Genomic DNA, 23,406 nt, shown 5'->3' with positions numbered 1-23,406 from the left:
GGGTCACTGGATCTGAAACATTAACTTTGGTTTCTCTTCACAGATGCTGCCAGACCTGCTGAGTTTTTCCAGCAACTTCCGATTCTTCTGTTCAGTGGATTTGCAAATAATATGGACATTTCTGTGCAGCATCTTTCATAAGGGACAAATTTTAATTATATGAAGGTAACAGTATTCTACAAAGTAATTCTGGCTGACACTTTATTGATTAATACCATGTTACATCAATCAAAAAATAATACTCTTGAATAACATTTATTGTTGTGAACTATCAAAGGAATAATCTGGATATTATTATATTCAAATTGCAAAAATTACAACTATGAAGTGTTGCTGAAATAATGGTTTAGTCAACCACAGTTCTTAGTAGTTTCAGTGTTACTTTTGTTGAGCAAAAGCAACAAGTTGATTTCGTTTCTACACCTCATCAATATTCAATATATGTGGCAATGTCTGAACATAAATCTGAACAGATTAGGTAAATATTCTCAACTACCCTTGCTGCATGGTTAAAAACCATCACAAGTAATAAAGAAAACATTTTGGGAATATTAGATATGGTTTATTGAGCGCACTAATACCGAAGGCCGGATCTCAGACTCTTGTTACTCTTTCACGATATGCCTTAGCCTTGTGACTTCAGCCCAAGTGGCTACTAAAGGTATGAAATGCCTTGTAGGTGGGTGGTGTGGTGTGGGTAAAACCTTTTGAAAAGGTTTCAAAAGGTTCCTGCATCCAGACTGTGGCTCACAACTACTTTGAGAGACTGTGAAGCACAAATCCTTGAGAAGGTGGCTCAATTCCACAAACTGCAGTGGTTTGAGAGATGTCTACTTCACAATGAAGCCTACATTACTATGACCGTCTCTTGAGTAAAAATTGGAGAACAGTGGAGGGAGGGCACTGGCAAAAGGAATGTGTGGGCACAGGGAAATCCTGGAACCAAGTCCTGCCCACCATTTTTAAAAGCCTGTGGTGTCTCTGTAACTAAAAATCCAGTCCCATGTGTCTATGCACATGGATTGCCATCAACCCTGTGTACCAGAGTTAATTCTTTCCATTTGAGGCAACTTGAGGCCAAGGAAAATGCAGTAATCAACTCAAGTACTCCATGCCATCGAAAATGACCCATTAGTCTGTACCTCCTACTTAAATACTGTAAACAGGCCCATTAAACAGGATGTATTTAAGTTTTCAAAGTTTGCAAAGTAAAACAGATAACACAAATTTTCATCATTATTATTACTACTGTAAAATCTTATCAGGATCCTTAAATCAAGTCTTCTAGCTATCTTGGCTTTCTGAATGAGGCATGAAGCACTGTATACTGAATCTGGATATGATATGAATATCAAAGGGATAAAGAAAAATGGCATTAACACAGAAGTTCAGTCTTGATCTCGTTAAATGGCAAAACAGGCTCGAGAAACAGAATAGCTAACTAATTTTCCAATTTCCTACATTCCCACAAATTGACTCCATCAAAATAGCAGGATTTGGCTGCAGACCCTTCTCATTCCAGCATTCAAACTGTATTCAAGTGACTGAACTCATCACTTGAATTAACTTAGGTGTACCTCAAAAGATTTTTCAAGAATGATGTAACACCTGTACACCCTCCCACTGACTACTAACAATGCCTTTCCTCATGCTTTACACTCTCACTGCAAGGATACCTTGGTTATTGGAGATGACATTGTGTAAAATTGTTTTAAATTCTTATCACAATTTAAGTTGCCATAAAAATGCAAGAACTTGTTACTTTTTTTTTTAAATGTTGAGAGAACTATTCAATGTTTCAAAGTCAACACAAGCCAGTTCATGGGTATCTCCCCATCGCATGATGCAGGAAAAGATTCCCCTGGCTGTGTGTGTTTCTTTTCCAGATGTGGAGATGCCAGTGTTCGACTAGGGTGGACAAAGTTAAAAATCACACCAGTTTATAGTCCAACAGGTTTATTTGGAAGTACTAGCTTTGAGTATTGCTCCTTCATTAGGTAACTAGTGGGGCAGGATCATATGACAGAATTTATAGCAAAAGATCATAGTGTTACGATATATTGAAGAAAACCTGATTGTTAAGTCTTTCACATTTTAGAATAGGTTGCAGATATTGAATCATTAATATGCAAATGCAAGAACCTTTTCAAGTTACATTCCCGAGATAACTTAAGGTTTTATTAAGAGAAGGGTGACTTCTCAGCTCAGACAATGCATTAAAGGTGTGAGGTTAAGAGTCTGTCTGTATTCCAATCTTGTGCCAGACTGGTTCTATTTCCAAACTAGATATTTATAAAATGTCACATGGATTGACTGCCAGCAGATTGTGCACTTTTTGAACAAAATGGAACGTATTTGCGAATGATATGTATGTATATGTGTGCGCGCGCGCATGCATGCAAGGGAGAGAAAGAGAGACCGTGTGTGCACGGGCGTGCACTCTCACTCTCTCTCCCTCACATGCACACTCACCCACATTCTCTCTCTCCCTCACATGCACAACACATACATACAAGTCTATAGGATGAATTTGCATTTGCAGAATTGTATTTGCAGATGCATTCTATTTTGTTCAAAAAGCACACAATCTGCAGGCAGTCAATCCATGTGACATTTTAAAAATTTCAACTGTGGAAAGAGACAGACTCTAACCTTTAATGCATTGTCTGAACTGAAATGTCACCTTTTAAAATAAAACCTTAAGTTATCTCAGGAATGTAACTTGAAAAAGTTCTTGGATTTACATATTAATGAATCAATACCTGCAACCCATTCTAAAAAATTAAAGACTTAACAGCAATCTAGGTTTGTTCAACATATCCATCAGTTGCATGACACTATGATCTTTTGCTATAAATTCTGTGATTTACGATCCTGCCCCACTAATTATCTGAATGAGCAGTGCTCCGAAAGCTGGTACTTCCAAATAAACTTGTTGGACTATAACCTGGTGTTGTTTGATTTTTACTTTTGCTTCTTTTCAGTAAGAGACATCCTTAGGAAGCATTTTGTTTGGCTATCCTGATTTCAATTATGATTATCTTACGCAATCAAACATGAACTGGTCTGGAAAAGGATTGTCAATTTTATTTTTCTTTCATTTTTATGTCAGAAGGCTAAGACATATTTATTCGTTCTGACAGGTGAATAATAATGCACAGCTTACTGTAGCAATGCAATTACAAATGAGTTGTGAGAAATTAATGAGTGGAAATTAAACAGTAGAAATGTTCCTTACTTTGCATTTTTCTTTTCAAACTCCTTTTCATCCAACCTTTTTATATCTTTGGCAGCCTGGTCCTAGAAAAAAAGGTAGCACAACGAAAATCATAACCCTGTCAGTATGCAGCTCCAGTTAATGTGATGAATTATTTGACACATTGCATGACCAGTACATCAATTCATTTTATTCAGTTTAAATAAAATTAGCTGATCGCTGTGTTAATTTCTGCTGTTCCAATTATAAGAACCTTATTTCTCCCCATCTCCAATGGTGTTAACACTTTAGTTAGATATGGTCCCACGGACAAGAGGCTGCTAATTTTTGTGAGTGGATGAGTATGAGTGAATTTTAGTTGCTACTTAGCCATGGGGGTATCAATGTCTTGCCCAATTTCAAAACCTCCACATCTATTTACCAGAAAATATGCTACAGCTGAAACAGAGATCATCTGACTCTGTAATGCACACATTTTGAATACAATGTGACCTACTCATTTGTAAAGCTGTTGCAACTTTGATGAATTTCCATTCTATTTGCTCAAGTCTTGTTTGGTTACTGAGTTGCTTCATTTTTGTCCCTGTTACAGGGTATTAAATTGAAACTAATGCCCAACTCCACTAATACCTCAGAACCAGAAACATTAATTGCTTCACAAGCATGTCAGAAGACAAGGAGTTGGTGAGGACTCTTCGGAAGTATTATGGGAAGTTGTGGAAAGGGAAATCTTTACTGCGGTCTGTAGAAAAATGATACAACCCATTAACCCCATGAAATTCTTATACACCTCTTCCTGATTTATAAACCCAGATAAGAAGATATTAAAGTTATTGATGCCTGTGTCACTCTACGACAGTACTCTGGGTCAATATTTTGTAATGAGCATTCAGGGGTGTAAATGGAGACCAAGTATAGATAACTTTACTTTTTATTGTCTCCAGCACACAGTATACCAGATTCACTCAGTAGATAAAGACCTAGGATTTTGGCTTTGTAAAAGATGGCAGATAGCGTGTTTGCCTTGGCAGATTGCAAGTCAATTTCTGAGCTTCGGGAACAGAATTACCATGTGTGGACATTCAAGCACATTGATTTTGGGGAACTTTAGGGGAGGGGAGAATTTATGAAATCTGTTCAGAACTTCCTTGACTACAATGTTTTCGGAAAGTTCACAATCGGACAAACTATCTATGAAAGGATTATTGTCTGTTATCTATGCAAGAGTGATTGTCATTTTCTAAAGTTTGGATTAGTAATGCAGAACTGCAAAGGTAAAGATTGTAAAGATTAACCTCAATGAGATAAGGCTGGATAGACGATCGGTTAACTAACAGGAAGCAAATAGTGGGAATAAATGAGTGCTTTTCTGGTTGGCAATTGGTGACCAGTGGTGTGCCTCAGGGATCAGTGTTGGGACTGTAATTATTCACAATTTACATAGAAAATTTGGAGTTGGGGACCATGTGTAGTGTGTCAAAGTTTGTGGATGACACTAAGAGGAGTGGTAGGGCAAAGTGTGCAGAGGACTGTGAAACTTGCAGAGGGACACAGATACTTTAAGTGAGTGGGCAAAGGTCTGACAGATGGAATACAATATTAATAGATGTGAAGTCATCCATTTTGGTAGGTACTTGAATGGTAAAAAATTGCAGCATGCTCCTGTGCAGAGGGACCTGGGTGTCCTTGTGCATGAATCACAGAAGGTTGGTCTGCAGGTGCAACAGGTAATTAAAAAAGCAAATGGAGTTTTGTCCTTCATTGCAAAAGTGATTGAGTTTTAAAGCAGGGAGGTTATGTTGCAGCTGTACAGGGTGCTGGTGAGGCCACAACCTAGAGTACTGCGTGCAGTTTTGGTCTCTTGAGAAAGGATGTACTGGCACAAAAGGAGGTGCAGAGAAGGTTCACTAGGTTGATTTCGGAGTTGAGAGGATTGGCTTATTAGGAGAGACTGAGTAGACCGTGATTATATTCATTGAAATTTAGAAGAGTGAGGGAGGATGTTACAGAAACACCTAAAAATTATGAAGAGAATAGATAGGATAGAAGTAGAGAGGATGTTTCCACTGGCAGGTGAAACTAGGACAAGAGGGCATAGCCTTACAATGAGGAGGAGCAGATTTAGGACTGAATTGAGAAGGAACTTCTTCATCCAAAGGGTTGTGAATCTATGGAATTCCCTGCCCAGTTAAGTAGTTGAGGCCTCCTTAGTAAATGCTTTTAAAGTTGAGATAGATATTCTTTTTACCAGTAAAGAAATTAAGGGCTAGAGAGAGAAGGCAGGTAAGTGGAGCTGAGGCTATGAAAAGATTAACCATGATTATGTTGAATGGTGGAGCAGGTTTGAAGGGCCAGGTGGCCTGCTCCAGCTCCTGGTTCTTGTGTTCTAATGAGAGGGCATCAAGGCAGGCCAAAAGGAAACCAAATAATGACAGGGAAACCACAACAGCAAAGCTGGTGATTTTAAGGATATTTTTATTTCAGGATAGGCTAAGTACATTAGGTAGGACTGATAAGTAGGACTTAAGGACACTCTGAGTAACTACAGACCATTTAACTTCAGAAGAGGGTCAGTTTATAAATAAATATGGAAAGAAAGTCAACAGACACTCAGAGAAGTTGGAGTTAAAAAAGAGCAAAGTATGCTTAACTACACAAGAACTAGTAGGAGTATGCAATTCAGCTCCTTAAGCTTCTTCTGCTATTTGATACAATCATAGTTATCTCATCTTGGTCTCAAATCCACTTTCTTCATAATCCTTCAACCCATTTTTCCAGGAGCAGCAGCAATGGGAAAGCAACAGCGAGGACCAGCAGCCTGCAGGGAAGTCTCTTTGGGAATTTAGAACAGTGGGGTTGGTGGTTAGGGTAGTTGAATGCTCCTCCTGCAGGATGTGGGAGGTAAGAGTCATCACAAGTGTCCCTGCTGACTGCAACTGCGGGAAGTGTACCCAACTCCTAATCCTCAAAATCTGCATTAGAGAACTAGAGCTGGATGAACTTTGGATCATTTGGGAGGCGGAGGCGGAGGGGGTTATTGAGAGGAAGTGCAGGGAGGTAGTCACACCTCAGGTACAAGTAAATGGGAGATGGGTTACCATCAGGGGACGGAAAGGGAACCGGCAGAAGGTTAAGTGAACCCCTGTGGCCGTTCTCCTCAATAACAAGTATACCGTTTTGGATACTGTGGGGGGCAATTTACCAGGGGTAAGCCAGGGAGTACAGGTCTCCAGCACAGAGTCTGTTCCTGTTGCTCAGAAGAGGAGGGGGAGATGAGCAGTGCATCACTCACTGGGGACTCCATAGTTAGGGGGACAGATAGGAGGTTCTGTGAGAACAAGAGAGACTCACAGTTGGTGTGTTGCCTCCTAGGTGCCAGGGTTCATGGAATCTTGGATAGCATTTTCGGGATCCTTGAGGGGGAGGGCGAGTGCGAGCAGCCCCAAACCATGGTCCACATAGGCACTAACGACATAGGTAGGAAAAGGGATGGGGATTTAAGGCAGAAATTCATGAAGCTAGGGTGGAAGCTCGGAGCTAGAACAAACAGTTGTTATCTCTGATTTGTTGCCCTTGCCACGTGCTAGCAAGGCAAGAAATAGGGAGAGAGAGGTGCTTTGAATACGTGGCTACAGGAATGTTGTAGGAGGATGGGTTTTTGATACCCGGATAATTGGGGCTCATTCTGGGGTAGGTGGGACCTCTGCAAACAGGATGGCCTACACCAGAGGGGTACCAATACCCTGGGGGGGTGGGGGGGGAATTTGCTAATGCTATTTGGGAGGGTTTAAACTAATTCAGCAGGGGAATGGGAACCTGAATTGTAGTTCCAGTATACAGGAGGTTGAGAGTAGTGAGGTCAGAAATATGGTTTCAAGGTCGCAAGATTTCACTGGCAAGCAGGAAGGTGGGTTGAAGTGTGTCCACTTCAATGCAAGGAGCATCCGGAATAAGGTGGGTGAACTTGCAGCATGGGTTGCTACTTGGGACCTCAATGTTGTGGTCATTTTGGAACCATGGTCGGAGCAGGGACAGGAATGGTTGCTGCAGGTTCCGGGGTTTAGATGTTTCAGTAAGAACAGAGATGATGGCAAAGGAGAGGGAGGTGTGACATTGTTATGTCAAGGACAGTATTACGATAGCAGGAAGAAGATTTGATGGGGTCTCATCTATTGAGGTACTGTGGGCTGAGCTTAGAAACAGGGAAAGAGAGATTACCCTGTTGGGAGTATTCCATTGGCCTCCGAATAGTTCCACAGATGCAGTGGAAAGATAGGAAAGATAATTCTGATAGGAGCGAGACTAACAGGGTAGTTGTTATGGGAGACTTTGACTTTCCAAATATTGACTGGAAATGCTACAGTTCGGGTACTTTAGATGGGTCAGTTTTTGTCCAATGTGTGCAGTATGGTTTCCTGACACAGTATGTAGACAAGCCAACAAGGGATTTGGTACTTGGTAATGAACCTGGTCAGGTATTAGATTTGGATGTAGGTGAGCACTTCGGTAATAGTGACCACTATTCAGTTATGATTACTTTAGCGATGGAAAGGAATAGGTAAATAATGCAGGGCAAGAGTTATTGTTGGGGGAAAGGCGATTACATTGAGATTAGGCAAGATTTAGGATGCATAGGATGGGGAAGGAAACTGCAGGGGATGAGCACAATTGAAATATGGAGCTTATTCAAGGAACAGCTACTGCATGTCCTTGATAACTATGTACCTGTCAGGCAGGGAGGAAGTGGTTGAGTGTAGAAGCCATGGTTTACTAAATAAGTTAAATCTCTTGTCAAGGGGAAGAGGAGGCTTATATTAAGATGAGACATGAAGTCTTAGTTAGGAGTCTTGAGAATTACAAGTTAGCCAGGAAAGACCTACAGAGAGAGCTAAGAAAAGCCTGGTGGGGACTTGAGAAGTCATTGGCAAGTAGGATCAAGGAAAACTCTAAAAGGAAAACACAAAATACTGCATAAGGACTGTAACAAACACTATGTTGGACAAACAGGCAGAAAACTAACCACCAGGATACATGAACACCAACTAAGCACAAAACGACATGATCCTCTCTCACTAGCATCCTTACATACAGATGAGGAAGGACACCACTTTGACTAGGACAACACATCCATCCTAGGACAAGCCAAACAAAGACACGCACGAGAACTCCTAGAAACATGGCATTCCAACCAGAACTCTACCATCAAACACATAGAGTTAAACCCCTGAGAAAAGGAACAGGAAATTATTTCACCACAGGAAATGACATTACCAACCCAAAGAAACCCAAACATATAAATAGAAAGCAGAAATTATCAGCAATGCTTCACCTGAGGCCCACTGAAGATGTTACCTAGTAGGATGATGAAATGTCTGGAAATGAACCTTCCAGTTCAGTGAGCAAACCTACATCAAAAGCTTTATATGGGTATATCAGGAATAAAAGAATGATGAGAGAAAGATTCCTGATGAACGGCTTTTGCCCGAAATGTCGATTTTCCTCCTTCTTGGATGCTGCCTGACATGCTTTGCTTTTCTAGCACTACACGCTTGACTCTAATCTCCAGCGTCTGCAGTCCTCACTCTTGCCTAGAGAAAGATTAGAGCCAATCAAGGATAGTAGTGGGAAGTTGTGCGTGGAGTCTGAGGAGATAGAGGAAGTGCTAAATGAATATTTTTACTTAATATTCACAATGGAAAAAGACAATGTTGCCGAGGAGAATAGTGAGATACAGGCTACTGGACTAGACAAGGTTGACGTTCTTAAAGAGGAAGTGTTAGCAATTCTGGAAAGTGTGTAAATAGTTAAGTCCAATGGGCCAGATGGGATTTATCATAGGATTCTCTGGGAAGCCAGGGAGGAGATTGCAGAGCCTTTGGCTTTGATCTTTGTGCCATCATTGTCTACAGGAATAGTGCCAGAAGACTGGAGGATAGCAAATGTTGTCCTTTTGTTCAAGGGGTGGAGTAGACCCATGAGCCTTATTTCAGTTGTGGGTAAAGTAGTGGAAAAGGTTATAAGAGATATGATTTATAATAATCTGGACAAGAATACATTGATTAGAGAAAGTCATCACGGTTTTGCGAAGGGTAGGTCACACCTCAAAACCTTATTGAGTTCTTTGAGATGGTCACCAAACAGGTGGATGAGGGTAAAGTAGTTGTTGGAATTTCAGTCAGATGTTTGATAAGATTTCCCATGGTAGACTATTGCACAAAATACAGAGGCATGGGATTGAGGGTGATTTAGCCTCAATATCCATTATCCATAAACTACGACCTTTCATTCTAGATTGTCCATCAAAGAAAAATCTATTCTTCGTCTACTTTATCAATCCCCTTTTCCATCTTAGAGACATACAGCATCGAAACAGACCCTTCGGTCCAGCAGTCCATGCCCACCAACATTTCAAACCAAGCTAGTCGTATCTGCCTGCGTTTGGCCCATATTCAAAGTTTGTGCGAAGATTTGTAGCTCGGTTTGGCCCATATCCCTACAAACGTTTTTTTAATTCATGTAATTATCCAAATGTCTTTTAACCGTTCTAACTGCACCCACCACTTTCTCTGCAAGTTCATTTCACACATGAACCGTGTTAAAAAAAATTGCCCCCGTGTCTTTTTAAAATCTTTTCCCCCTCACCTTAAAAATATGCCCCCTCATCTTGACATCCCTCACTCTAAGGAAAAGGCACCTGCCATTCACTTGATCTATACCCTTCATCATATATAAACCTCTACAAGTCAGTCCTCAACCTTCAACACTCCAGTGAGAAAAGTCCCAGCCTTTCATGCCTCTCCTTCCAACTCAAACTCTTCAATCCTGGCAACATCCTTCTAAATCTTTTCTGAACCCTCTCCAGCTTAATAATATCCTTCTTATAACAGCGCTACCTGAACTAGATACTACTCCAGAAAAGGCTTCACCAACATCCAGTACAACCTGAACATAACATCCCAATTCCTATACTCAAAAGGTCTACGCAACGAATGAAAACGTTAAATGCCTTTTAGCCACGATGCCTACATGTGATGCAAACTTCAAAGAATTATGTACCTGTACCCCGATGTCTCTGTTCTACAACAGTACTCAAGCCCCTACTTTTAATTGTGCAAGTCAAACAGATCTTGTCACATTTCTTCTAAACTCCAGAGAGTACAGGCCTAAACTGTACAATTTCCCTTCATGTAGACAAAAAAAACCTCACCTCGGGAATTAATCTAGTGAACCTCCTCTGAGCTAACCTCTGACTTTGACTAAACGAATTGAACTTTTAAAGAATTAACACAGAAGACTGATGAAGGAAACACAAAGGATGCTGCCTCTATGAATTTTAGGGTAGCATTTGTCAAAAGCATTAAAGGTTGGTTAACAAAACAGGCTCACGGAATAGGATGACGAGGTCAACTCAGATTAAAAAACAATGGCACAATGCAGAGAAACTCAACAGAGAGTCAACTCAACTTTTTTTTAAGAACGGAAGAAGGTGGATAGTCATACTCCCTAATAGGTGAATGCTAGGCCTCTGTTCATTTGTATATATGTTTTGGATTATGCCAAATTTGGAAATGTGGTAAACATGACCCGACTAATCAACAACAACAGGACTAATGTAGGCTAGAAGAATGAACAGACAAATAGCATTTGAAATTTAATAAAGAGAAGTACAGAGCTTGTTAAACCTTAATTTTTGCAGAATATATAATGAGACAAAATAGACAGTTAATTCACCATATGAGAGCATGTGCAGGAATAGAGAACCTGAGAATATATGTACACAGATCTTTTATGTATATAGACCTTTTAGCATCAAAACACATGGAGACCAATCAGCAAAGAATATGGGATCTTGATCATCATGGAGTGAGGTACTGAGTACAAAAGCTAAATATTACGACAAAGTAAAAGGAAAAACAATAAGGAGTTAAAGATCACCTCCACTTCAGCCATGTATGCATCCAAAGGGTCTTCTTCACTGTCTTCAGATTCATCAGCTTTAGAAACAAACTGTTGTCTGGTTGGAGAATTTTCTGCAGGGATGTAAGGCAAGTCGACATTTGCTGAACTGTCATCTTCGTCATCGTCTTCAAAGTACCTAGAAAACCCAATTCAGTAATATTAAGATTTCTGCAGAGATAGAAGTTGCACAAATTACAGCACCGAGGTCAAACAGATTTGGGTAAAAGCTCAATGGAACTTTGTATCATTTAAAGTGTTTTTTTAAAAGCACTGCACATCAGATTAGTAAGACAACTTTTTTTTATTTTTACTGTCTTCATTTTTTAGTGATCATTAGATCTGGGAAGTGGAAGTATCTCAAAGATTTCATGATAAACGTCTTCTAAAAGTTTGTGCTCAAAAATAGATTGGTTTTGTAGAAATTGCTTTGACTTTTACTGTACTCACAATTGAACACAGTATATAGCATAATGTAATCAAGGTGATGATTGGATCAGTTGTTTCTTTTATATAGGAAAAAGTGAAATTTCACAATATTTTCAATTAAGGCACAAAGTTTAGAATTCAAAACAAATCTTGAAATTAAAGTGCCTGTCAATTATTCCTGGTAAAACTTTTAAGATCTTCCAAATCACAATGAAACAGGATAAATTGTAATAATACATGATAATATTTTGAATTGTTATGTTAAGCTGGGGAAAAATGAAATTAATTACAGCCTAATGTTTTCCCATAATAAATAAATGGATGGTGCTGGAGTGATATGAAGGCCAGACCAAATAAGAATGCCACATTTCATTATTTAAAGGATATTAGTGAGCAAGATGACAATAATTTCACAGTCACCATTACAGAGGCTAGCTTTCAATTCCAGATTTTATTAGTTAAATTCAGATTCCATCAGTTGCACTGGACAATGAACATTAATTTTTTTTTAGCCAGCCACCTCAATTCCATCATAAAAACAGAAAATGCTGGAAAATCTCAACAGATCTGGCAGCATCTGTGAAATGCATAACAGGTTAACACTTCAAGTCCAAAGACACTTCTCAGCATTTTCGGTTTTTACTTCAGATTTCTAGCATCTGCAGTATTTTACATTTTGAGTCCTTAACTCTCTCAATAAGTTTTTTTCTTATTCTTTGATGGGATATGGCATCTGTGTCAAGGCCATTGAGAAGATGTGATGAGCTGCCTCCTTGAATCGCTGTAGTCCACCTGGTATCTGTACCGTTTTCTACAAATTGGTACCTTGTCTGTTTTCACAGGGAACTCAGAAGCAACCATATCATTGCAGATCGCAAGTTACATATAGGATAGACCAGATAAGGGCAACAGATTTCCTTCCCTAAAAGACACTGCTGAACTAGATGACAATTAATGAAATAGTTTCATGTTCAGCTGTACTGAGACTAGCTTTCAATTCCAATTTAATTAATTAAATTTAAATTCCTATAACTGCCATTTAAACTACACCTTCAAAACATTAGCCTGGACTACTGGATTACTGGCCAAGTCACATTACCACCATCTCCCCCATGTTTCCAATCGTATGACTATTGTTCATGCTTTAAGCACCGAAAGAAGAGTTGAAGTTTTCATTTGCTCAATTATAATTTACAAAAGACATTGGTCTTGCAAACAACACAAAATCAAACAGTGTTAACATTTTGAGTTCAAGGACTCTTTTCGGTTCTCTGTTTTTACTTCAGTTTTCCAACAACTGCAATATGGTGCATTTTTTGAGATTTAAAAACTTTTTTTTATTCTTTCATGAGATGTGGCATCTTTGGAAGGATTTTAGAAGGTGATGCCGAGCTACCTTCTTGAACTACGGTAGTCCATCTGGTATCTGTACTGTTTTCTACAAATGAGTGGCTTGGTAGACTTTTTCACAAGAATTTCAATTCATGTCAGATAAGAGCAAGAAAACATCCCAAAAGTCAGAGGTTGGACTTCAATTAGAAATTTTGACACAAACATCGATAATAAATTTGTTTTATGAAAACCTTAAGAGGTACAGAACCAATGCGAGTAAATGGAGCTAAGATATAGATTAGCCATGATCTAAATAGAAGGGAACATGCTTTCAGGCTTTGACCAGCTTCTTTATGTTTCTAGAAATGGTAAGGTTATTTTCTTTATATTTTTTCCTCTGATACTCACGCATTTTCTTCATCGAAGTTTGGTCGTTTTGAGCCCACTTTATAGAAACAGGGTGTTTGAGCTGGCTGTGTTTTTCCATATCCTCCTGATGGGCCCAGTGCACCAAATACAGAGTGCGCTGCCTTTGGCAGCTTTGGTTCTTCTTTCTTTCCAGGCGTAATGGCAAAGCCACCAAAACCAAATCCCCTCTTTGCTCCACCACCTCCTTTATTCCAATTCATTGTTTAGCTGCATAGATATAAATCAAATGTCACTTAATCTCCCCAAAACATCTTGAACTGAATATTTCTGTTTATGAACAAATACAGATTGGAAAAGATTTTCTGCCCCAGCACAGAAAGGAACGTTTTGAATTAAAATGGAAAATGATTAATGGAAATGTCATCTCAGAGAAAATACAGACTAGACTAATTATCAGATCATAAATTATATATCTAGCAGATTGCAAATCTATGAGAAAACTATTCAACGCGGTTATGTTAACAGTCAGTGGAATATATGATCATCATCAACTGGGCATACAGTTCTGAAGAAAGACTGCTTATTAAAAGGATAGTTGGCAAATAAATATCTTAAAAGATTATATTGACAATAGGTTTTATAAAATCACTAACAACCCGGGTACGCACAGTATATATACTACACACAAAATACAGTGGGTTAGTGGAATAGAAATGGAATATCAAAAGAAATTTACAAAGGACATAAGAACATGAATAGGAGTAACTGTAGCCCATAAAGTCTCTCAAGCCTGTTCTGACATTCAATGTGATTGTGGTTCATCATTAGCTTTAATTTACCTATATCCTTGATTCCCTCAGACACCAAAAAACTGTTTATCACAGCCTTGAATATCTGTACATTCAAGACTGGAGCATCCACAGACCCCTGGGGTGCAGAACTCAAGATATCACGACGCTTTCAGTGAAAAAAATATTCTTAGCTCAGTACAAAATAATTGGCCACTTATCCACAACCATGCCCAATTTTCCATATTCCTCTGCCAGAGGAAGACTCTCAGGCTAACCTGTCAAGACCGTCAGAATCTTGTCAAACTGAGATTTTGGAGATTTGTAGTTGTAAAGTTACTCACTGAGCTGGTCGATTTGTTCTCAGATGATTCGTCAACATGCTAGGTAACAGTGAGTCTCTGGTGAAATGTTGATCTTCTGCCCCACTTGCTATTTATCTGTCGCGGTTTGTTGTGGTAGGTGATATCATTTCCGGTTCTGTTTCTGAGAGGGTGGTAAATGGGGTCCAAATCTATACGTTTGTTAATGGAATTCCATTTGAATGCTAGGCTTCTAAGAGTTCCTGTGCATGCCTTTGTTTAGCCTGCCCCAGGATGGATATATTGTCTTTGTCGAACAGGTGTTCCTCTTCGCCTGTGTATATGAATACCAGTGATAGTTGGTCATGTCTTTTGGCAGCTATTTAGTACTCACATGTCATGGTGGCTAGCTTCCTGCCCATTTGTCCAATGTAATGTTTGTTGTTCCAGTTGTTCCTGAATATGTTGTATAGGTTATACAAAATACACTGTACAAACAGACAGGAAGCTCGCCACCAGGGCACATAAGCACCAACTAGCTGCCAAAAGACATGACCAACTATCACTGGTATCCATATACACAGACGAAGAGGGACACCAGTTGAACTAGGACAATACATCCACCCTGGGACAGACTAAACAAGGTCTTACACGGGTATTCCTAGAGGCCTGGCATTCAAATCGGAACTCTGTTAACAAACGTAGATTTGGACGCCATTTACCAACCTGTCAGAAACAGAACTGGAACCACAACAAACCAAGACAATAAACAGCAAGCGGGGCAGAACACCAACGCTTCACTGGAGGTTCACTGATGGTATTACCTAGCATGGTGACAACATGTCTGAGAACACATCTGCCAGCTCAGCATGCAGATTTACAACCTGATCTTGTCAAACTGTTAAAATACAGAAGGCCATTCAACCTATCACACTTGCACAAGTTCTATGACCTGATTTTAGTTCCCACTTCTTTCCTCATATCCTTACGTGTCATTTTTAACCAAATAATCAACCAATGCCCTCTTGAATGCCTCAACTGAACTTCCCTTCACATTTCCAGCCAATGTATTCCACACCCTAACCAGTTAGTGTGAAAGATTTTTCTGACATCATTTTTGTTTAATTTGCAGTTCACTTCAAATCTATTTGCATTCACACTCATTCTTTTTTTTTAACGACTTGTATTTGTTCTGTATTTTTCAATTAAATGTCCTCTCATCATTCTAAACTTCACAATACCAGCCCAATTTACTCAGCCTCATCACAAGACAACCCTCTTGTCCCAAAAACCAATCTAGTGAACCTTCTCTGTACTTGAAACAAGTATATTGTTTCATAAAAATGAAAACCAAAGTTTTATAATTCTGCACATTATATATGATTGGCTACATTGCAGCCTTCAACTATTTATTTTTGTCTGCATCCTCTTTGTGTATTTCTCACAGTTTACGTTCCCAACTGTTATGGTATTGGTATTTTGCATTGTCAGAACAGATCTCTTTGTCCAATTAATATAGATTGCAAAGAGCCAAGCTTCCAAACTTCGGGCACTCCACTAGTCACAACCTGCAAACTTGAAAATTAAATTTGTCTCTCTGCCTCCTATCTAATCCCTCTTCTGTGCAAATATATTACATCCATATCCATGCGTCCTTATCTTGCACCTCAGTGAATGCATCTTGGAAATCCAAATACAGTATACATTTCCTAGCACACTTCCATCTATTCTTCCAGTTAACATTGCCAAAAAACTCAAACTTGTCAAACATGATTTCCCTTTTGTAAAATGGATTTGACTTGTTCTAAGCATACAATGATTTTCTAAGTGCATTGTTAAGACTTCTGTAAGAGATTCAAGCATTTTCTGGAGGTCTGTTGTCTGCCGAACTGGAACTAAGTTTCCTGTTTTGTCTGTTCTTTCTTTCCTGACCAGCAGGGAAAAATGTTATAATCTTCAATCTGCTGGGACCATTCAAGAAGCTGAGGAATTCTGGGCAAATATAATCATCACATCCAATATCCCCATAGCTACCCCATTTCAAGGTTTTGGACCATCACACTGTTGGGAATTTTACCCCTTTTTTTTTCCAGCTGATACCAATCACATTAAGTTTCTAATGCTTTCGATCACTTGCTTATTCTCTATTTCTGGTATGTAACTTGCATCTGCTGCTTGAATAGAGATGAAAAATATTTGTTCAGTGTTCCTGCCACCTACGATAATTTATTCTGTCCATTTCGAAGGAACAAATTTTTTCTTTTGCCACTACTTTCTTCCACATTATAAAGCTTCTTCTTTTCAACTAATAGTTTTACTCACTTTGGAGGTTTTTTTAAATCAGAGCTTTTGTTTTTAAAATACAATGCATTTTCATTTAACATTTCCCATTGTTTTCTCTTTTGTTTATGGTCCATCCCTTTTTGTCAGCTCTCTCTTCATTCCCATGTTTTGATTAAGACACTTAGTTGAGATTAGGTTAATTAATTTCAGACTTAAAAGGGGATATTTTTGTGTTATGATCAGTTGTGAATTATAGAATACTTTTACAAGTTTATGAAATAATGCAGTGAAATAGTTTTGACAGCTCCTCACTATACCAGTTAAAAGAAAATGAATAAGTTTCAATACAAGAGTATTGGGCACCAACAGAAATGACATAGAGACAGCATCAAAGAAAAGAACAAGCAAAATGAATAAAACAGAACCTAGAAACCTGGAAGACTTGAATTTCCAAAAAGCATTCAACAAGGTGCCATATCAAAGGTGATGAAAAAAAAAGTTCAGTGTATAGGGTTGATAATAATAATAAAGCATGAGAGAGGACCGTTGAGCGAGCAGGAAACAGTATGAATAATTGTGCCATTTTGGGCTAAGAACATGTAATGAGTAGTGTATAAGGATCAGCACTGGAACTTCAACTACTTACAATCTTGGGTATTGTTGAAATAAGATCTTTTGTTATATAAAATGTTTTATTAAAGATTCATCAGGCTAATTCACAAGAACAGTGTGGTGCTGGAAAAGCACAGCTGCTCAGGCAGCATCTGAAGAGCAGGTGAGTCAATGTTTTGAGCATAAGCTTTTTATCAGGATAAGTTGCTCATTCCTGATGAAGAGCTTATGCTCAAAACGTCGACTCTCCTGCTCCTTGGATGCTGCCTGACCGGCTATGCTTTTCCAGCGCAGCAGTCTTTGACTTTAGTTTAAAATGAAAATAAAAATTGGGAAGTATTGCTAAAATTATACAAAGCACTTCAACTCCCCCTCCCACCCCACCAAGGACATGCAGCTCCTGGGACTCTGCCATTGCCACACCCTAACCACCTGATGCCTGGCTAAAGAACGCCTCATCTTCTGCCTTAGGACCCTCCAATGACATGGTATCAATGTGGACTTCACCAGTTTCCTCATTTCCCCTCCTCCCACCTTATCCCAGTCCCAACCTTCCAAATCAGCACCGTCCTCATGACTACTTGTCCATCTTCCTTCCCACCTATTCGCTCCACTCTCCTCTCCGAACCATCAGAGAAAGTGAGGACTGCAGATCAGAGTCGAGAATGTGGTGCTGGAAAAGCACAGCAGATTCCTGAAGAAGGGCTTATGCCCCAAACATCGATTCTCCTCCTCCTTGGAGGCTGCCTGATCTGCTGTGCTTTTCCAGCACCACACTCTCATCTCAGGCCTATCACCATTACCCCAACCTCCATCCATTTATCTCACTCTCAGGTACCTTCCCTAAGCCCCACCTCCCTCTCATTTATCTCTCCACCCCATTGGCTCATAAGCCTCATTCCTGCCGAAATGCTCATGCCTGAAACATCGATTCTTCTGCTACTCGCATGCTGCCTAACCTGCTGTGCTTTTCCAGCACCACACTCTTGCCTCTGATTTCCAGCATCTGCAGTCCTCACTCTCTCAGAGTTGATTTATACAAGGTACTAGTCAGACCACAGCCCCTTATCTAAAGGGGATAAAAACTAGCATTGGAGGCAGTCTACAGAAGGTTCACTAGGTTGACACCAAGAATGGAGATCTATATTATGAGAAGAGGTTGAGTAGACTGGGTCGTACTTATTGGAATACAGAAGAATAAGAGGTGACCTTATTGAACTATATAAGCTTCATAAGGTACTCGACAGGTTATATGCAGAAAGGTTGTTTCCTTTGTGAGAGCTTCGAGGATCAAAAGGCATAATCTCGAAATAAAGGAATGTACAATTAAGACTGTAATGAGAAAGAACTTCTTTCAGAAGATTGTGATCTATGGAATTCTTTATCACAGTGGGCTGTAAAAGCTATGAGGAGAAAGTGAGGTCTGCAGATGCTGGAGATCAAAGTTGAAACTTTATTGCTGGAACAGCACAGCAGGTCCAGCACAGCAGGTCAGGCAGCATCCAGGGAACAGGAGATTCGACGTTTCGGGCACAGGCCCTTCTTCAGGAATGATTCCTGAAGAAGGGCCTGTGCCCGAAACGTCGAATCTCCTGTTCCCTGGATGCTGCCTGACCTGCTGTGCTGTTCCAGCAATAAAGTTTCAACTGTAAAAGCTATGACATTAAGTATGTTCAAGGCTCAGAAAGGCAAGATTTTTAAACAGGACAGGAATCAAGGGTTATTGGGGGAAAAGCAAGAAAGTGGAGTTGAGAATTATCAGGTCAGATATCTCACTGAGTGGTGAAGTAGATTCAATGAGCTGAATGGCCTATTACTGCTTCCAGGTTGTAAGGTCCTAAATGGTAACACTTCTACTATTTTGCTTTTAGAGGGGTTCATTAAATAGAACTCAACCTAATTTATCAGTTTTAGTTCTTTGTAACTAATTACATTTCCTGGAAATCTTACAAGATGGCTTTTGTTGAGAGTTCACTTCAATACATTGATATTGACAAACATCACACATTTGTACAGGTCCTTGGCCATCATATTATTAGCAAGTCCGGTCCTGGACGACATTTACTATTGGGAGCAGACAGGAAAGTGGATTTGAAGACACAATTAGATCACCCATAATCTTATCTAATGGTAGAGGGAGCTCAAAAAACTTACTCCTAGGTTCCATATTCCTTTCACTTTACTATCCTTGGGAAAACTCCATACTGAAATTATCTCAGTGGCCATTTGCGCTGCATTTCATAGAATCACAAAATCCCTACAGTGTAGTAGCATGCCATTTGGCCCATTCAGTCCACACCAGCCCTCTGAAGAGTACCTCAACCAGACCCACCCCCATTAACCTGTACATCCCTGGACATGACAGGCAACATGGTCAGACATCAGGAATGGAGATCTATATTATGAGAAGAGGTTGAGTAGACTGGGTCATACTCATTGGAATACAGAAGAATAAGAGGTGACCTTATTGAACTATATAAGCTTCATAAGGTACTCGACAGGTTACATGCGGAAAGGTTGTAAGAGGCAACAGACATGGTCAATCCACCTCCCTGCACATCTTTGGATTGTGGGAGGAAACCAGAGCAACCAGAGGAAATCCAAGCAGACACTGGGAGAATGTGCAAACTCCACACAGACCGGAAGGTGGAATCAAATTGTGGTCCCTGGCGTTTGATGCAGCAGTGCTAACCACTGAGCCATGTGCTGCCCAACTACAGGATTCTGGGCTTTTGCATGAACGCATTCAACAGTAATACTGACAAAAGGGGCAATTTTCATGACATTGTTTACTCCTGTCAAACGTTTTCAAGAGCTAAGTTAAAAAGCACATGCCAGGTTGTAGTCCAACAGGTTTATTTGGAAGCACTGGCTTTTGGAACGCTGCTCCTTCATCCTCATCATTCCAAAAGCCAGTGCTTCCAAATAAACCTGTTGGACTATAACCTGGCGTTGTGTGCTTTTTAATTTTGTACACCCCAGTCCAACACTGGTACCTCCAAATTATTTTCAAGAGCAGTTGTCATCAGGAAAGATCGACTCACCCAATTCCCTTCCTATCTGCCGTTGTAATATCTGTACCCTTAAACACTCTACATTCATAAGACAGCTGTACCAGGGAAGGCTTCAAAAAAATAACAGCACTCTCAACACACTGTAGTTTCACAATTGCAGAATCAGCTCAAAAAGATTTCAACTTCGAGAGAGTATGATCACCACATGAATTCTTTTAAGATGGCTAGTAAATGTTGCGAAGTCAAAACAACACTTCTGCCAGTCTGCTAACAAGATAGCTGGCAAACAGTCAGGGAGACACAGACAACACCTGAGGAGAATCATTAATATTTTTGATTGAAGTCTTTCAGGGAAAAGAGGGAATTATAGACCAGTTGGCCTTACATTGTTTGCAGGGAAAATGCTTGAGACTTTATTACCATAAACATTTAATAGTAGAGCACTTGGAAAACTAGTGACAGGATTGGACAAAGTCAGCAAAGATTTACAAAAGAGAAATAATGCTTGACAAATTCATTGAAATTTTTCCAAGCATGTTATGAGTAGAGTTGATGAGGGACAGCCAGTGGATGAGGTTTATTTTGGACTTTCAGGCAGTGTTCAAGAAGGTCCCATAAAAGTGAATAGCATGTAAAACTAAAGAACATGGGATTGGGAGTAGTGTACTGACATTGATATTGAACTGAATGGCAGACAGGAAACAACATAGGAACAAATGGGTCATTTTATGACAAGAATCTATTGACCAATGGGGTACAACAGAGATGAGTACTTGGATCCCAGCTGTTCACAATATATTAATAATTTAGATAATGAAGTTTATAGATTGCCCAAAACTGGGTGGGAGAGTGAATTGCGAGGAGGATGCAGAGATACTTCAGTATAGTTTGGACAAGTTAAGAGTGAGACAATGTATGGCAGATAAATTATAATATGGATGAATGTGAGGTTATCCACTTTGGCAATAAAAACAGGAATGGGGGTGATAGACTGGGGGAGGGGAGAAGTGCAATGAGACCTAAACGTCATTGCACACCAGTTCTTGAAACTATGTATGCAGATGCAATAGGCAATGAAGGTGGAAAATAGCAGGTTGATCTTCATAGCAAGACAATTTGACTACAGTAGTAGGGATGTCTTGTTGCATTTTGAAACCACACTTGGAGGGAGTTTTGGTTTTGTTATCTAAAGAAGGCTGTTCTGGCTTTGGAGAGATTACAACAAAGAACATTACAACTAGAATGGAAGATCAGGTGTATCAAGGGAGGCAGTTAGGAACATATTCACCGGAGTTTAAGAGAATGTGGAGAGGTCTCAAATCTATAAAATTCTAACAGGACCAGACAGGACGTTCTTGACGACTATGAAGTCCAGGAGTAGGGGTCAGCCATATAGGACTAAGGAAAAATTTCTTCACAGTGGTAAGCCTATGGAATTCTCTGTCACAGAAAATAATTAAGGAAAAGCAGAATCTCTTCAGTGGTTGGGGCTAAACAGGTTGAAGGTTATGGGGAGAAAGCGAGAATGGGATACTGAGTTGATGATCGGCCACGATCATATCGAATGGCGGATCAGACTGGGTGAACTGAACGGCCTTTACTTGCTCTTATTTTCTATCCGAGCTCTGCGTCCGAAGCAGAAGTCTCCAATCCAGATCACGATGGTTAATTATTTGTAGTATTAACTCGCTTGACCAGCTCTCGGTGCACAGTATTTTAAGCGGTGCAGATACACTGCTTGGATTTTAACTGCTCGTGTTCGAAGTGCTGTAAACACCGTCCCCACCTCCCGGCCTGGGCCTGAGCCTGGACCCAGGAGGAGGCGGGCCCAGGCAAAACGGAGGTCAGTTTCCAGGCCTCAGGCGCCTACCCGCAGGAAAGACGAGCACTTGGCGGTTACACACCTTTTAACAGAGCCCGAACCGACTTGGCCCTTGGTCTGGCCTCCAGGTACAGGCTCCACCTGGCCCCAAGGAAAAAGAGAAAAGTCTGGAGCGTCGCCGCCGCCAAACCGCAGCCGCCAGCGCATGCGCACTCCTCGCCCTCCACCTCGTCAACATTTCATTTTTTTTTAAAAAACTGATTATTTTCGACTCACTTCCCTTAAAACTGCCGGGCAGTGAAAAGACAATTCTAAAAGCTGTTCTGAGAGATCGTACACTTTCTCTAACTAAACTGCTATAAAAAACTGCATGACGTCACTGGGTCAGGGGGCAGCGCGGGCCTTCGGTTACGTTCGTTTTGTGTAATGACGCTGGCCACTCCGAAATGAGACCAGGAGACAGGGAAGATAAAGAAAAGATACATTTCTGACAGAAAGGATATTTTTAAAATCAGGAAGGAATTCAGGCCGGCCACCTGACGTCACGGGCCAAAGCAAGCCCTGCCTCGTCCTGTGAACTCTGACCTCATGCGCTTGCGCCAGATGGTGGTGATTGACCGGAAGGATGACCCAGTCAGAGACGGAGCCCCGCCGCACAGCTCATGTCAATCACAGAGGTACAGTCAATAGGAATTGAGGGGAAAGGCGGGACTTCCGCAGGTGGTGGATTGTACTGAGGGAGAGGGATTGACGGCGGTGGCGGGCTCCTGGTTTTAGGTGAGTACAGGAAAAGCTTGGGATGCCTCGGGCCGTAGGGTTGCTCGGTGAGACTTTAAACCTGAGATAGTGAGACAGGCATGCGGGACATATTGAGCAAATACTCTGACTCTGCAGCTTCAACCTGCGGCCCGGGCTGATTGTCAGAAACCGACCAAAACACTTGACACATCTCAACTCACAAATCAGCGCCGCACTGTCGGAGGGTCAGTGCTGAGGGAGCGCCGCACTGTCGGAGGGTCAGCGCTGAGGGAGCGCCGCACTGTCGGAGGGTCAGCGCTGAGGGAGCGCCGCACTGTCGGAGGGTCAGCGCTGAGGGAGCGCCGCACTGTCGGAGGGTCAGCGCTGAGGGAGCGCCGCACTGTCGGTGGGTCAGTGCTGAGGGAGTGGGCACTGTCGGAGGGTCAGTGCTGAGGGAGCGCCGCACTGTCGGAGGGTCAGCGCTGAGGGAGCGCCGCACTGTCGGAGGGTCAGTGCTGAGGGAGCGCCGCACTGTCGGAGGGGT

The 23,406-nt window shown here is 40.8% G+C and overlaps 2 protein-coding genes across 6 annotated transcripts in view; one reads left to right on the top strand and one right to left on the bottom strand.

Moving 5' to 3' along the window:
- ddx42 (DEAD (Asp-Glu-Ala-Asp) box helicase 42) overlaps nt 1–22,340 on the bottom strand; it is a 79,606-nt gene extending 57,266 nt beyond the window's left edge. Inside the window, exons 1-4 of one of the 2 annotated variants that reach the window (XM_043675348.2) lie at nt 22,207–22,340; nt 13,343–13,570; nt 11,153–11,312; nt 3,239–3,300 (exon numbers count right to left, since the gene is read on the bottom strand). In XM_043675348.2, the coding sequence (XP_043531283.1) occupies nt 3,239–3,300; nt 11,153–11,312; nt 13,343–13,563 (443 nt within the window). In that variant the 5' untranslated portion in view covers nt 13,564–13,570; nt 22,207–22,340. Of the gene's footprint in view, nt 1–3,238; nt 3,301–11,152; nt 11,313–13,342; nt 13,571–22,206 lie in introns of those variants that run through there. The other variant, XM_087977971.1, reaches the window with a different exon arrangement.
- A 152-nt stretch (nt 22,341–22,492) lies between these two features.
- strada (STE20 related adaptor alpha) overlaps nt 22,493–23,406 on the top strand; it is a 139,655-nt gene continuing 138,741 nt past the window's right edge. For 2 of the 4 annotated variants that reach the window (XM_043675352.2, XM_043675351.2), the window contains exon 1: nt 22,493–22,801. The gene's annotated coding sequence lies outside the window, so the exon portion shown is untranslated. Of the gene's footprint in view, nt 22,802–22,827; nt 22,902–23,406 lie in introns of those variants that run through there. The other 2 variants (XM_043675350.2, XM_087977972.1) reach the window with 2 other exon arrangements.

This window comes from Chiloscyllium plagiosum, unplaced genomic scaffold (assembly GCF_037043375.1).
Source record: "Chiloscyllium plagiosum isolate Xiang-an unplaced genomic scaffold, Cpla_swu_hap1 HiC_scaffold_32, whole genome shotgun sequence".
NCBI classification, from domain to species: domain Eukaryota; kingdom Metazoa; phylum Chordata; class Chondrichthyes; order Orectolobiformes; family Hemiscylliidae; genus Chiloscyllium; species Chiloscyllium plagiosum.
Note: the sequence above shows the minus strand (reverse complement) of the source record. Positions and strands in the feature narration are given on the sequence as shown.